This window comes from Hemicordylus capensis, chromosome 1 (genome assembly GCF_027244095.1).
Source record: "Hemicordylus capensis ecotype Gifberg chromosome 1, rHemCap1.1.pri, whole genome shotgun sequence".
NCBI lineage: Eukaryota > Metazoa > Chordata > Lepidosauria > Squamata > Cordylidae > Hemicordylus > Hemicordylus capensis.
The window spans coordinates 85587322-85602916 of NC_069657.1; the positions used below are offsets into that span (position 1 = coordinate 85587322).

Below are 15595 nucleotides of genomic sequence, written 5' to 3' on the forward strand. Positions count from 1 at the left end.
TCCTAGTTGTATTGTCAGCACTCATTACCCGGTTCTTAATGGGCCAAAATACACATTACAACAAGCTCGTAGTTGGTCCTTGCATGCTTGTCTGTGTCCTGCTAAATAGTAGCTGCAAGTGGGATCGGGACTGGAGTTGGGAGGGCTTTAGCTCTTTGCCACTGCTGTGGTCCTTATCCATGACAGATATACACCTGTGGCTATTTGCACCTTGAGGGAAGCCACTACCATTGGTGCCAATGATTGTTTCTCTCCTGGAGCAAATAGCCACAGGAAGATGGGGCACAGCATTAAAGCTGCCCCCCCCAAAAAAATCCTAATCCTCATGCTCTCCTGTGACTGCTATTTAAGGCGGGGACAAGCATGGAAGGCCCAATTTTGTGCTTGTCTTAACATGTAGTTTGGTGCAAAGAGAGGCAGAAATTGTGGAAACGTTTACTTCTACATATAGGTATTACCATCCAATATTCTTGGCACCTTTATTGGTCCTGAAGACTCTTTAAAATAGTTTAAATTAGTAAACCTGTTAATTGCTGTTAATACAAATATAATAGTATATTTGGTAACATGCTTTATATCAGAAGTTAGTTCCCTGCCACTTGATGTTTTTTTATTTTGTAAGTTTGAACCACTCTTCCAAAACAAAGATATATCCACCTTAAAATATAAATAACATTGTATATGTCAACACAGAAAAAATGGACTTCCAAAAAAAGATAGAAGTATTGTAGAAATTTGCAAAGATGTGTGGCTTGCTTGTGTAAGCAATTATTGCATATGCAGATGTCCTGGATGGGCACAAACAACCTTTGGACCAGTTTTCAAATCAGTTCCTTCCAATATATATGTCTATAAATACAAAAATGACATTGTGATGTTAAATGAGTCATGCTTTATATTGCTGAAAAACTATCTGAATAACAGATGAATTAAGTTATGTTTTTAAAATATAGTCTGTTCTGTATGTCTCTCTCTCTCTCTCTTTTGCTATAGGTTCGACCTAAACCAGTCACCCAGAATAACATTCCTATAGCCCCAGCCCCACCTCCTCCTATGCTTGCTGCACCTCAACTCATTCAGAGGCCTGTGATGTTGACAACAAAGTTCACCCCCACCTCTTTGCCCTCCTCTCAGAATTCCATACACCCAGTCCGTGTTGTGAATGGGCAAACAGCAACCATAGCCAAAACGTTTCCAATGGCACAACTCACCAGCATTGTTATAGCAGCCCCAGGTACAAGGCTTGCTGGACCTCAGACTCTACAGATCAGCAAACCAAATGTTGAGAAACAGGTAACGTTAGAGAACTGCTTCTTCTATAGTAGTTTAATCGTCATTGCTTACTTCTCTTAAAGCGACTAGAATTAATGGGGATGAGGTACAAGTACAGATAGCCTTCATTATCCACAGACTCCATATCTGCTGTTTCATGTATCTGCAGTTGGGTCTTAGAGATCCAGTTTCATTATCTGTGGATAGAAAAATGGGCAAAATTCACCTATCCTTGGTTTTGAGTGTCCAGAAATTACCTGGAAATCTTCCGATGTCCTTTCTGACTGCCATTTTTTATCAGAGAGACATTTTGTGGCTCTTTTTAGATAGATAGATAGATAGATATTCATCTTCAAAGTGGGGGGGGGGCATTGCTGAAGACCTGGAGAATAAGGTACTGCTCTTTTCTTATTTCTGCCCCCATCCTTCCCCCCCCCCTTTTTGTTTAGGAATGTAACCCGCCAATTCCCATTGACACAAGGTTTTGTTATTCGTAGTTTCCCTATTCACACCTATAGATGAGAACGGAACCCGAAAAACGAGGGCCACCTGTACTACTAATCCTGACTTGGTGTTGATAACATCCTATTCCACAGAAGAGGACTGGGAACGTATAGGCAGTTCTTATGGGCAGGCGGTTGATTTGTGTTTTTATATATATAGCACCTCAGAATAATTACAGTTGACTGAGTTTGTGATTTTTCTGCTGTCTCAGCATAGAATATTCACCAGCAAGAATATTGTCCTGATGTTTCTCATAAAGCTGACATGCAAATGAGACAATACATTTAAGGTTTCTCAGACTTATTACCACTGGTTACAGCTAACCATCTGTAAGTAATTTATAACACTGGACAGTTGTGAGAGAAATTATCCTTAATTTCAAATATCAAAAGCAGGCCGTTTCTTCAGACACAAGCATTTTAAGCTGATATTGGAGCCTGCTGACTTGTATTTTCCCAACCTTGCCTGTTTTCAGCCTTTGATCATTTCCAGGTAGACTGGGGAAGACCCCTGTCTGAAACCATGGAAAGCCACTGCCAGTTTGGGTAGATAAGACTAAATAAGATGGACCAGTTGCTTGCTTCAGAAATTTGTCGGGTCTGATCAGGCTTGAATGAATAGGAAAAATGACTCACTTTTTGCAAAGATTCTGTGAGTAGGTGAGCTTTCTTTGAAACACACAGAAGCATGGATAAGCTGACTCCCACTGATGGAACACCACAACTGTGGTGGTGTGCTGAGTCTGATCACAGCTCTTGACTTGGTACAGGTCCTGCTGTGGAGCCTCTAACACTAGACCTGGGAGACTGAAAAAACATGGAAAAACATTTATGCAGTGCCAGTGCAAGGGGTAAAAAGCAACACATTTTGTTGTATCAGGAGATCGTTGTTGTAATCCATTGTGCTTCCATCCACACTACTGGGTAATGCACCTGTACAGTAGTTCATCTAAGAATAGTCTAGTGCTCCTTGTGACACTCCTTGCAACTTTCTTGGCTTTAAAAGGACATGTAGAGGGTTTCCCTTGGAAAGGGCAGAGTCAGACAGTTCTCTCCCTTTGCAGCTACTTTGGTTACTGCAGTGTAGCAAGCCATTGTGTTAGCAGTGCAGACTTCTATAATAAATTAGTGTGTGATTATACAGAATAATATGCAACTTCAAATTAAATGAGTGAAGACATGTTCTATAGATTTCTTGTATTTCCAAATAAACAAATTTGAAAATGTTTTTATGTTAACTTGGAACAGATGGTTCTGATTTTATGACTTCACAGCCAGGTCATAAAGTGAGGGCCATTGTTCAGTCATTTATGATGTTACATGCAAAGGATTCTGACATCAGGAAGGAGGAAAGCTCAAGCACTTACAGGTCATGGAGAGCTAATTCTCAGACAAATTCTTATTATAAAGAAGAATGAACAAGGAAGGTGCAAAACGTATCTCCCAGGCGCAATGGTGTTTAAGCAGGCTTTTAATGGCATGTTACTACTTAAAGCATCAGCTGGTCTGTAGTTATTCTTGCCAGGTGTCTGAATAAGTATTCTTCTTGCACGTGGTTTCTGTGTTTTACACGATTGGGCTTTGCCCCTGTGCAGAGACCTCATCGGAGTTATCCAAGCTAATTTATTTCAAGTATAGGTGGTAGCTGCTCCCCTTTTCTGTGATCTTGTGGCCTACCTCCTTCAGTCTTTCTTCATCTGCTGACAGACTAGTATCGATCGTGAGTTGCTCCGAGCTTTAAAAAAGAAAAAATGATATATTTTCCTTCTCTTGTTCCCTTCAACATCTCGTTTTATCTCCTTCTTCCTATTATCGTTTTGTTCTTCAATCTTTCTGTTAGCAGTTTGCTTTTCTTCGTGTCCCCACCACCACCACCTCCTAGCCACACGGTCAAGGGGTCAGCATTTTTCTCTCCCAACAGCCACTTCTGGCCAGTAAAACAACTTTCAAAGATGCCCATTGCAGGGCCAAGCTCCCCTCCATGGACAAACATAGCCTTTGCCTCAGTGAAAAGGTGGAAATCTGTGTATACTGTGCCAAATTCACCAAACAGGCCAGAAAGAACTGGGCCTCTCGTTTGCGCTCTTGGCTCTGGGAATGAGTCCTCCAGTCTCCATGGGCAGCTTCTGCCTCTTCTACCATGCAGGCTGCCGTGACCTTGGCCTCTACTTCCTTGGGCTCACAGCCCCTCACCTCAGCTGTCGCCAGTTTACGCAGCCTTGGTGCCTACAGAGCCCACAGCTCCTGCTTCACTATATTCGTCACCGCCCTCTAGTGCCGCTACTCAAAGTATGGCCCCTGCATCCTTGGGATCAAGGACCTCGGCCATGTCCACCAAAAAGAAAAAAACAGGAGGCAACACAGCCATCATCCAAACCTCTACAGCATTTGGCACCTTCCTCGGATGCTTCTGTCTTAACTAAACCAAAAAAGAAACACAAACTATCGAGCCATCAGGAGGCGCTTCAATCAAAACAATTGGCACCACCCTCTGATCCTCTTGAACCCAAAGATCATGGTCTCAAATCCTATATGGACCTCCTCAATTCCGAGGTGGACACACAGGTCCCATCTCACTCCCAGTGATCACTGCTCTCATGGACATTGCCAAGACCTGCTGGTCACGACCATCTTCTCTGTCTCAACCTACCAAACGTCTAGAAACCATTTACAGAGTACACACGGAGGATGAGTAAGTAGGAAACTTCCTACAACGTCATCCTACATGTCACTCAGTTGTAGTAGCATCTTCCATCTTCAAGAACAGAGCCCACTCCACCTCTGCACCACCAGACAAGGATGGTAGAAAATTGGACACATTTGGCACATGCCTCTACCCTTTCTGCCTTACATCTCAAGTTGGCTAACTACCAGGCTTACAGTGCCCATTATAACCACTTTCTTTGGGAGCACCTAGCCCCCTTTTTAGACCCATATCCCCCCACACCCGTCTCTGATCCAAAGGAGGTTCCTATGCTACTGCCTCCAGATAAGAAGAACCCTGCCAAGACCTTCCTCAAGGAAGCAGACCAATTGGTCAAGCAGGAACTCTACTCTGCCAGGCATTCAGCTGAATGTGCCTCCAAGGTCATGGCCAACTCCATAGCTGTCCGTCACCACACATGGCTTCTAACCTTTTGGTGGCGACACGCTCTTTGGGGAAAAGATGGACGAAACATTGCAGAAAGTCCAGTGCCTTCCCAGTACAGTTCATTCCACAAGCTACCAACCATCTGCTCCTAGACAACAAAGACCAACCAGATGGAATTGCAATCAACCTCAATGGCCTTCTATTCAGTACCACCAGAGTGCTCACTCCTTTCATACAACCAATTTCAACCTTATGTAAAATGCTCTCCATACACCGCACAGCGTACACCACCGAATAAGGCCAGTCAACCTACCAATTTCACCAAGAAACAGTGAATCTTCTCCCCCCCACCCCAGTGCAGGTGGGGGATCCTCCTATCTCCCTTCCACTCAGTATGAGAGACCTTTACATCAGACTTGTGGGTCCTCACAATAATAAGAATTGGATACACACTGGAATTTTCATCTATCCTGTCACGAACTCACTCGATGGAAGACGCTGGCCAGAAATATATGACATAATAGCCAGTAGCTCAAGTTTCAGTTTTACTGCTAAATAGTCAGGTTTAACAGTCTCACCAATACAGAAGTGATGAGTGAGAAGCCCAAATTCCAAAGTCACAAGCTCTCTGACAAAAGCTCCAAGCCGATTTGACATGTTGTTTCCAGCAGTTTGTTCAAGGCACAGGCTGCCCGATTTATAGTCAGCAGCCATGTGCACTTAATCAACACTCCACCTCCACCAGCTGCCATAGATCCGATCCAGCTTCTGTCTTCTTGCCGGTCGAATACTCCTTTGTAATTTTCTCACCTGCTGCTGACAGTTTCCCGTCTGCATTCTTGAGGAGATAGTGACCGTTCAGACTCTGGTTTAGATCCCTGACCCTTCTCTCCAAAGTTCACCCGGCCCTGCTGGCCCCTTCTGCACCAACCACTCACCCTGGCCTGTCTCAATTACCTCCCCATTTACATTACCAGCCTGCTCCTCCTCAGGTGCCTCCCCACTTTCGAGTAAGTCGCCTGCCTCCCACTCCTCTCCAGTGTCCTCGAGTAGGGGCATGACATATACCCCCAATCAACCAGTCACTACCAAAGCAGCCACACCCATCATACTCACTGAGGTGACTTTGTTACTTGACAAACAAGCCATAAAACTGGTCTTCAATCCCTCTTCACACTTCCCATCCTTCACAGTCCCCAAGCACAATGGAGGACCCCGTTCTATCTTGAATCTCAGACAACTCAACCACTGCATCATCAACAAATGCTTCCATATGCTCACCATCACAACCATTCTCTCCCTCCTACAGAAAGACACCTAGTTCACCTCTCTAGACCTCAGGGCTCTCTAGACCTCATATTACTATCTGTCCTCCACACCACCGCTACCTGCACTTCAGAATTGGGAACAGCACCTACCACAGGGCGCTCCCCTTCATTTATCACATCAGCCCCAAGGATATTTACCAAGTGCATGGTTCCAATGGTGGCCTTCCTAAAAAAAACAAGGCATTCAAATCTTGCCATTTGTGGACGACTAGCTTCTGGTGCTGGACACCCCTCAAGACGTTTTGCACACCCTCGCCACCATGATCGCTCTCTTGAAAGATCTAGTTCTCCAGATCAATTACTACAAGTCCAAACTGGTACCGACCAGGTGCATAGAATTCCTGGGCTTTGTATTCCATTCCACTCAAGCCATGCTTTATCTACCTGAATACAGAATCTAGGTACTCCTTTCATTAGCATTTCACGTGCACCATCATCATCACAGGGCCCGGGTCTTTCAGCAACTTCTAGGATATATGGCTTCTACGACACACACATCCCCCCACACCTGCCTCTGATCCAAAGGAGGTTCCTATGCTACTTCCACCCTCACACAGATCCTCAATCTTGCTGGCTAAGCATACCCATCACAGTTCACCAGTCTCTTTTCTGGTGAACGGACATCCGCAGTCTCAGCATGGGTATCCCATTTCACCCCCCGCAACCACAACATATACTCACCATAGACATAGCCGAAACTGGCTGGGGAGCCCATATCCAAGATTTCTCTATACAAGGTCTCTGGAGCAAAGAAGAATGCTCACACCACATAAATTTCCTCAGACTCTTAATGATTTTCAAAGCACTCAGAGGTTTCTTACCTCTCCTACATCATTCTGTAGTTACAGTTCAAACCAACAATATGACAGTGAAAGGCTCCCACTACAGGCAAGGCAGTACCAGCTCCGCCAGCTTTCCTGTCTCTCGGTTTCTGGTCTTGGTGCATAGACCATTCCATCACCCCCATAGTGGTTCATATCCAGGTAGCATCCAGCGTCCACGCCGATGCCCTCATCAGAATGGATGTGGACTCCCATGAATGGCAACTAGACCGGAGTATGCTATACTCCATTTTCAAGCGGTGGTTCCTCCCAGAAGTGGACCTCTTTACATCCCACCTAAACGCTCAGTGTCCCCTCGACTGCTCCAGGACAGGCAGCGGCCCTCAGTCCCTAGGCGATGCCTTCATAACTTCATGGAGGGGTCAGACAGCATACCTATATCCTCCCATCCCCCTACTGCCCCATGTGCTCCAAAAGATCCAGCACAACCAGGTGGGATACATCCTCATCACCCCGTGGTGGCCCAGAAGACCTTGGTCCCCCTTCCTCCTACACCTTGTGGCAGGCAACCATCATCTACCAATGGTACCTCACTCAGCGGTTGGGTCAGTTCTGCATCCAGACCTGCACAGGATCCACCTCACCACATGGTGGATATCACCCTGTTTCCACAGTCTTTGCAGCGAGTCCTATCTCCCACCAAGAAGCCTGCACTGATAAAGTCATTATCATAAATGGACACGCTTTCTTGCCTTCCTCGAATCGCAGAATATTGATCCCAAGGAAGTTCTTCAGAACATGCTTGTACTTACCTTCTCTCTCTAAAGGAATTCAGACTCAAAATGTCATCCTTGAAGGTCTGTTTGGCAGCCATAGTGGCACACTCGTCATCCTTCTTTAGGGACCCTGTTATCAAAAAAAATTTAAAGGCCGTAGCTCAACTCTACCCAGATGCCTCCATCTTGGGACCTTTCTCTGGTGCTTACCTGTCTCATGCGACAACCCTTTGAAACCATGCAGACAACCTCTCTGGACCTACTCTCTTGCAAGGTGGCATTCCTAGTGGCCATCATGTTCTCAAGGAGAGTGAGCAAACTATGAGCCTTGCGAACAGACTCCCAATTCTTAGCCTTCCATAAAGACAAGGTAGTACTCCGTCTGGACATTGCCGTCTTGCCCAAGATAGTCTCCTCCTTTCACAAGTCTCAACCACTTACCTTACCAGTGTACCTTTGGATGGTGCACAGCACCATCGTCATGCATTTGACATAAGCAGGGCTCTTGAGTTCTGTGTTCCTAGGACTGCTTCATGGCATTCCACTCAGTCGCCTTTTGTGGCTCACACCGGTCCTAATAAGGGTAAATATGTCTCTTCTCAGACTGTCTCTAGATGGATAGTCAAGGCCATAACACTGTGCTACTAACTCACCAAAAATACATACCACCCTCCATCAAAGCTCATTCTCAGTAACTGCCTCTGCAGCCTTCAACAGGGCCATCCATATAGATGTCATTTGCCAAGCAGCAACTTTGGCGACTCCACACTCCTTTATTCAACACCATGCCCTTGACGTTCATTCCCAAAGGGTTGCAGCATTTGGCACGGCAGTCCTGCAGTCGCTCTTCACTTGAACACGCAACTCCAAGTAGGATATATACACGAGTGCAGCTTGCTATGCTCCCAATTGTGTAAAGCACAGAGACCACGTCAAAGAACGACAGGTTGCTTACCTGAAACTTGGATTTATTCTAGTGGTCATCTGTGCTCTTACACGTGCACCCAAACTCCCCTCTTTAGTTTTCTAGGTCTCCAGACTCAGGGACTTGAGGGAGGCCATGATATCATTGGAAGGGGAGGAGCTACTGCCTATACTTAAAGGAAATTAGTTTGGATAATTCCAAGGTCTCTACACTGGCACAAAGCCCAATTGTGTAAGAGCACAGATGACCACTAGAAGAACCCAAGTTACAGGTAAGCAATCTATCGTTCACAGGTTTGAATTCAAAATTATTGTTTAGTTTGATTGCTGGATTGACTTATACAAGTGTTGTCTGGAATGTACACTTTCTTCATGTTCCAAATTTGTAGTTTAATTGTGTCTGGAACCCAAGTCCTATGAGGAACATTAAGGGAGCTGGATATATTTAGCAAAAATGTGAGTTTTTGGAGAATTTTGAATTGGAAAAATGTCCAGAAACATTTCCCATGCAATTTCTCATTTGCATAAATCTGCATAATATTTTCCTCAGGGAAATTTTACAGTTCAGATTTTCCTGATGCCCTAAATATATTGTGATTCCGATTGGACATGTTATTTGACATATATATTTATTTAAAAAGAAACACCCATCATTTAATTTCCCATGCTGTATCTTGACTTTTTCAATAAGCCAAGTAGTTGAATTGAAATATTTGGGAGTGGAGATGGAAATAAATAAAGACACTTAATGTGGTTTAAATATTATACTGTAACTTTATGTGGAAATAAATTGCTTTTATTGGAATACTCAATAAATTAACAAGACATATATGTAATCTCTCATACACTTCTTAAGGATAATCTGAAAAGCATTAATTACATAGCTGAAACTGTCAAACTTGCCACCTATTATTCTTTTTCTGTGCAAATTGTTTTAAGAACTTTTTTTGTTGAAAAGAGCTTTTATTTTGGAAGTTGCTTGCAACATATGATTGCTCAAGAGTCAGCAGTACCAGTACTATGCTCTTGGCACAGCAGTCACACTGGGTGACTTAGAGCCCTGCAATGGCACAGCTGGGTGTTTGCGCTGTACAGAATGTCAGCTGCTGCTGATTATGATGATCATGATGCATTGGCATCCATCCATTGTTACTAGTGCATTTTATGAAACAATTAATTTTTAGAAATTGAAAGTCTTCCATGGAAAAATAAAGTACGGGGAAAGTTTCAACCCCACATCTCTGATGTTTAGTCTAGAGAAGAGGAGGCTAAAGGGAGCTATGGTGGTTGTCTCCAAATATCTGTCACATAGAAGATGGAATGGACTTCTCTATTGTTCCTCTTAGAACCAGTGGGTTGAAATTATAAGGAAGCAGTTTTAGGCTAGACAGTAGAAGGAGTTTTCCAATTATAAGAGCTATTTGACTGTGGAACAGTCTGCCTCTTGTAGTGGTGGACTCTCTTTTGCTATCCTTCTCTGTAGTTGCCCCAGGACTCTGGAACACACTTCCTGTTGAAATTAGAGCTGCTCCATCTCTAATAGCTTGTAGGGAACAACGAAAGATGCATTTCTTCAGCCAGCTTTTTAGTTGAGTTTTTACTGTTTCATTGTTTTAAATGAATTCTGTATATGTTTTCATGTTTATTTTAATTTTTATGGCTGTTTTTATTTGTTTGAGTGGGTATACAAACACAATCAATCAGTCAGTGTTTTCAGACAGAAGCTAGACAAACAACTGAGCTGTACTGGCTACCAGTTTGTTTCTGGGTCCAATTCAAGGTGCTGGTTTTGACCTTTAAAGCCCTTAATGGTTTGGGCCCAGGATACCTGAGGGACTGCCTGCTCCCAAGGGTTGCTGCCCGCTTTACGAGATCATCTAAGGGGGCTCTGCTCTGGGTGCTGACAATGAGGGAGGCTCGGTTGTTGTGCACGTGAGACAGGGCCTTCTTTGTTGCTGCCCCCAGACTCTGGAATGCCCTTCCAGTTGCTATTCGCTCCTCAGTCTCCATCACAGCTTTTAGAAAGCATGTTGAATCATGGCTTTTTACCAGGGCTTTTATGTGATTGTCTCTGCTGCTGCCCTTTTGTACTTTGTATTGCTTTTATGCTTGTGTTTTAAATTTTTAAATCAGATTTGTTTTGTATTTTTAGTTTAATATTTTAATTGTGTCTTTTTTACAATCTTGTGTTTAAATTTTGCTGTAAACTGTCTTGGGATTGTTTTAATGAAAGGCGGTATAAAAATTTAACAATAAATAAATAAATAAATTGTCACAGATGCTATACCAGTTTCCTGCAGGGGGTTGAACTAAAAGATCTCAAAAGTCCCTTCTAACTATAAAATTCCATAGGAGAGTGTTTTCTCACTGCTTTATATGAACCACATTGTTTAAACAATTGTTTTCCGTTGTTGTTGTTATCAAATTTGCTTTTCATCATCTTCTTTAATCTGTTAAATAAAAATACTAGTCACTGACCAACATACTAAGCCACATAAACCTCTAAACCTGGCTTAGAGGCAGAATTCCCGTGGTGGTGGTGGTGGTGGTTGTTGTTATTATTATTATTATTATTATTACATTTATATCCCGCTCTTCCTCCAAGGAGCCCAGAGCGGTGTACTACATACTTGAGTTTCTCTTTCACAACAACCCTGTGAAGTAGGTTAGGCTGAGAGAGAAGTGACTGGCCCAGAGTCACCCAGCTAGTTTCATGGCTGAATCAAAATCCCTGAATAGGGATTTGAACTCAGGTCTCCCCGGTCCTAGTCCAGCACTCTAACCACTACACCACACTGGCTCTCCACGCATGCTCACTTGAACCAGGGCAAATCTCCCAAACCCTGGTAGTCTGAATCTGGATAATCCTGCTTCTAACCCTTGCTCTTAACCCAGGTTAATGAAGAGTAGGAGTCCTGCCACTTCGGACTGTTGATCATATGTCTGCTTTCCCCTGTTTTTGCAGGTTCCAGCCACCAGTCACCATGTTTGTCAGAGGGCACGGTAGCTAGAGGGGCTGTTATCTGTGAATGTGCTGCTCTGTACAGCACACTCTATGATCACTTGTTCAAAATGACTTGAATGTTGCCCAGTCAGAGGGCAACTGTGATTTAATGAGATTTTCCCTGCTACTGCCAGCGTGGTGCATTGTGGGAGGTCTCTCCCAATACCCGGAAGACCTTTTCTTGTCCCACTCCCAACTCTCGGTAGCCACAATTGTCTGGGTGGTGAGTTAGGAAAGCCAAACAGAGGCTCTGGTTGTCTGTGGGGATCAGGCTAAGAGCTCTTCCCTACCCCCAAACCACCCCCAGATGATTGTGTGCAAGGCCCCACTGTCTAACGAAGCACTGGTGCAGCAATGCTGCATTCCAGACTATGACTGCACCAGCACACGTGGGTGGGGGCAATCTCCCCTTTCTTCTGCAGCAGCCTGCACTGCCTGAGCCTCGGGGACATATTTTCAGTTGTTCTAGCAGCTGTGGAAGATTATCCACCCCCTCACACGCATACCACATTGCTGTGCTTCATTAGTCACTGTTTCTGATGGTTTTACTAAAGTTAGAAATGTATTTCTTATGTTCAGTTGCTTCTGTTTCTCTTTTAGACTATCAAACCCCAAGCAGAAGCAGAAGAGAAGCCAACAGAGATTCGTACAATTACCCCTCCTGCTCCACCCAAGCCAAAACGAGAAGAAAACCCACAGGTGCTGCTATAAATTTTCACAGTATTCTTTTGGGGGATAAAGACAGAGAATAAATTATGTCACAAGAATCTCTCCCCCCTCCCCTATTTTCCTCCTCCCCTAACTCTGTATGCTTTCCCTCTTTTTTTGCCCTCTTAATATCTTTTTCCTCTTAAAGGACATTCACTTTCTTTATACTGTTATTGCTGGAATGAAGAGAGCAATAAGATTAAGGAATGCTAAATGTCGCCACATATTGTTCACCAGATTTTATGGGACTGGAAGAATAGGGATTCTTAGCTGCTACTATGCATATTTATATTCTGCTTTTCAATGAAAGTCCCCAAAGCGCTTTACATAGAGAAATAAAAATAAAATAAATAAAGATGATCCCCTGTCCCCAAAGCGCTCACAATCTAAAAAAGAAACCTAAGTTATACACCAGCAACAGCCACGGGGGGATGCTGTGCTGGGGTTGGGTAGGGCCAGTTGCTCTCCTTGTGCTCAATAAAGAGAATCTCCATTTTAAAAAGCTACCTCTTTGCTCATTTAGTAGGGGACTGGCTGTTGATAATTAGCATATCTGTAGCACTTCATACTATTCAAAGCACTTCACATTATCTCAATAATCTTTATAATAACCCTGAAGGTAGGCCAGTATTAATATTCCCATATTCTAGAAAGGAAGTTGAGAGAATAGTGGTCTGCCAAAGTATGAGAATGGGATCTTAGCTCAGTGGTAAAGAATCTGCTTTGCTTGCAGAAGATCCTGGCATCTCCAGGAGGCTTTTCAGACAGCAGGTTTTACTGCGAGGCTTTACTGCGAGTTTGGGGCATAATGGATACTCCGATGCAAAAAGAAGATTTTTTTCTTTTTACCCCAGACATTAAAAAATCTGTCAATACAGAGGAAAAAACCTGAATCATGTGTGAAGTGCTCTCTGAAGAGCAATAACTGCACAGCCTTCAGGGTAAATCTGATATGTTAAATCTGGTGGGTGATATGCACACCCACCCTCCCAAAGTAAAGTTGTGGTAAAGTGGCCGTCTGAAAAAGCTCCAGATAGGGCAGGGAAAGACTCCTGCCTGAAACCTTGGAAAGCTGCTGCCAATCAGTGTAGACAATACTGAGGTAGACGGGCCAATGATTTGACTCAGTAGAAGGCAGCTTCCTATGATCCTATGTGGTCCAGCATGTTCCTGCCTAAGGTAAGATTTCAGTGAGAGATTTTCCAGCTCAATCAAACTCTTACCCACTGGGCTGCTCCAATACAACACTATGTAATACTAAACCTTAGTTCAGCATTACGTGTAAGAAAAGAGCTAAACTTTGGGGTCATGCCCTGACCCCTTCCCTCTCCTCTGTGATGCAAAAGGGGGAAAGGGTTAAAAGCTTCTATTTTGGGATTAGAGTAAACCACCTTTTTCTGTAACATCCAAGTTCAGGAAACTGGTTTATTTATCCACAGTTTGTTCACAGCCAAGATCTGAAATCACTGTTTCATCCTGGTTTATGAAAGAACTATACAGTAGTTATACAACATGATAGTTTCCCAGGTTTGGATGCAATACACAACTGCAGTTTATTCTAAAACCCCTTCCCTTGTGAGCAGAGCAGGAGAGGAGACAAGCCCATCTTTTGTCTCTCCTCTGCATTGCTCATTCATATAATACTAAACCATTATTTAACATTACAGTACATCTACATGTGATCACTGTATACTTACTTTCTAATATGTAAGCGAGGAGAGCTGGTCTTCTGGTAGCAAGCAGAACTTGTCCCCTTAGCTAAGCAGTGTCTGCCTTGGTTGCATATGAAAGAGAGACTAGAAGTGTGAGCACTGTAAGATATTCCCCTCAGGGGATGGAGTTGCTCTGGGAAGAGCAGAAGGTTCCAAGTTCCCTCTCTGTCATTTCCAAGATAGGGCTGAGAGAAACTCCTGCCTGCAGCCTTGGAGAAGCCGCTGTCAGTCTGTGTAGACAATATTGAGCTAGAGGGACCTATGATCTGACTCAGTATATGGCAGCTTCCTATGTTCCTATGTATATAGAGGCACCAAACTCTCCTAGGTTTTCAAATGTTAAATCACATCATGTACAGCAACTTCTCAATTCAAAGATCTGGATCTGGATCTTTGCCAGCATAAGAAATGGGTTCTGCACCTGTACAAGAACCTTGCGGGATGAATGCTATAGCTCCTCATGGCGTCTAAGCTCCACCCCATGCTTTTGGCTTGGCCATTATTAAATGTGAGTGGGACACCATCTTCCTCAGTTCTTTTCCAACTGCCATCAAATTCAGATTTTGTAGGCTGTCGCTCCTCAATAGGAATTGGTTCTTTCAGAATCCGCCCCCCCCCCCCACACACATCTTTTATTAGACAGATTTTACGGTATTGTCTCGGAATCCTAGCTAACCACTCTCTACGATAACACTTTAAATGAACAGATTTTAGGTTTCAGACTTGGACTTCTAATTGACTACTCTCAACAGACATGGAATCAAAAAGGGGAAGGAAATCTTTCAAACAATGCTCTGAGTGTGGAGCAAAATTGCCATCCCAAGACCTAGACTCTAGACTCAAATAATAGTACTCCGTTAATGACTACCTTCAAAGGGTTTCTACCTCAGAGTTCAGAAGTACCAACTTCTGCCTCAGAGTGCAGAAGTCACCGCCCAGAGCCTCTGGATGGGGCAGTTTATAAATGTAATAAATAAATAATAAATAAATAAATTACTGAGGACCCAGACATTCAACTCATTCCATCAACATCTCTACAGAGTCCTGTAACATCAGTCTCTCAGACATATTATCACCCTCCAGTTTGTTATGCTTTGACAGCTTCAAACTTAGCTACCAGTTCAGCTTGGTACTCTTGTAGGTTTTCACACTGTGCACAAGCACCTACTTCATGGGTCTCTACTACAGGTTTAGGGCAGTCTTCTCCTGGATTGCAAACAAGACCTTCAAAAGCCCTGTCGCCTTTTCCTGTAACTTCAGCTCTAACACATTCACTACCAGTCAAAACTCTAGCAGGAGGTGATGCTTCTATCACTCAAACAAAGATGGCAGCTTCAACCAGGGCTATGTCAACACAGACCACAATGACTTTGCAGCCAATCCAACCTAAGCCTACAATGAACTCCATCACTACTCAAACTACAGCAGTGACAACAAAACATAGTGCAGAGGTATCCACTGAAATGCAATCTCCTGTGTCTCGCTCACCAGCATG

The 15595-nt window shown here is 43.7% G+C and overlaps 1 protein-coding gene and 1 long non-coding RNA gene across 9 annotated transcripts in view; one reads left to right on the plus strand and one right to left on the minus strand.

The window, feature by feature from the left end:
• PHF21A (PHD finger protein 21A) overlaps window positions 1-15595 on the plus strand; it is a 282942-nt gene that overhangs the window by 217705 nt on the left and 49642 nt on the right. For all 7 annotated transcript variants that reach the window (XM_053285532.1, XM_053285534.1, XM_053285531.1 and 4 more), the window contains 2 exons: window positions 994-1293; window positions 12281-12379. In XM_053285532.1, the coding sequence (XP_053141507.1) occupies window positions 994-1293; window positions 12281-12379 (399 nt within the window). The remainder of the gene's footprint in view (window positions 1-993; window positions 1294-12280; window positions 12380-15595) is intronic.
• LOC128340438 (uncharacterized) lies at window positions 1009-4424 on the minus strand. Of its 2 annotated transcripts, none has more exons than XR_008313718.1 (3): window positions 3453-4424; window positions 2412-2582; window positions 1009-1469 (listed from the first exon to the last, which is right to left on the minus strand). It is a non-coding gene; the product is annotated as an uncharacterized LOC128340438 (long non-coding RNA). The 2 variants fall into 2 exon arrangements; XR_008313717.1 differs by lacking the exon at window positions 3453-4424 and adding an exon at window positions 2709-2958.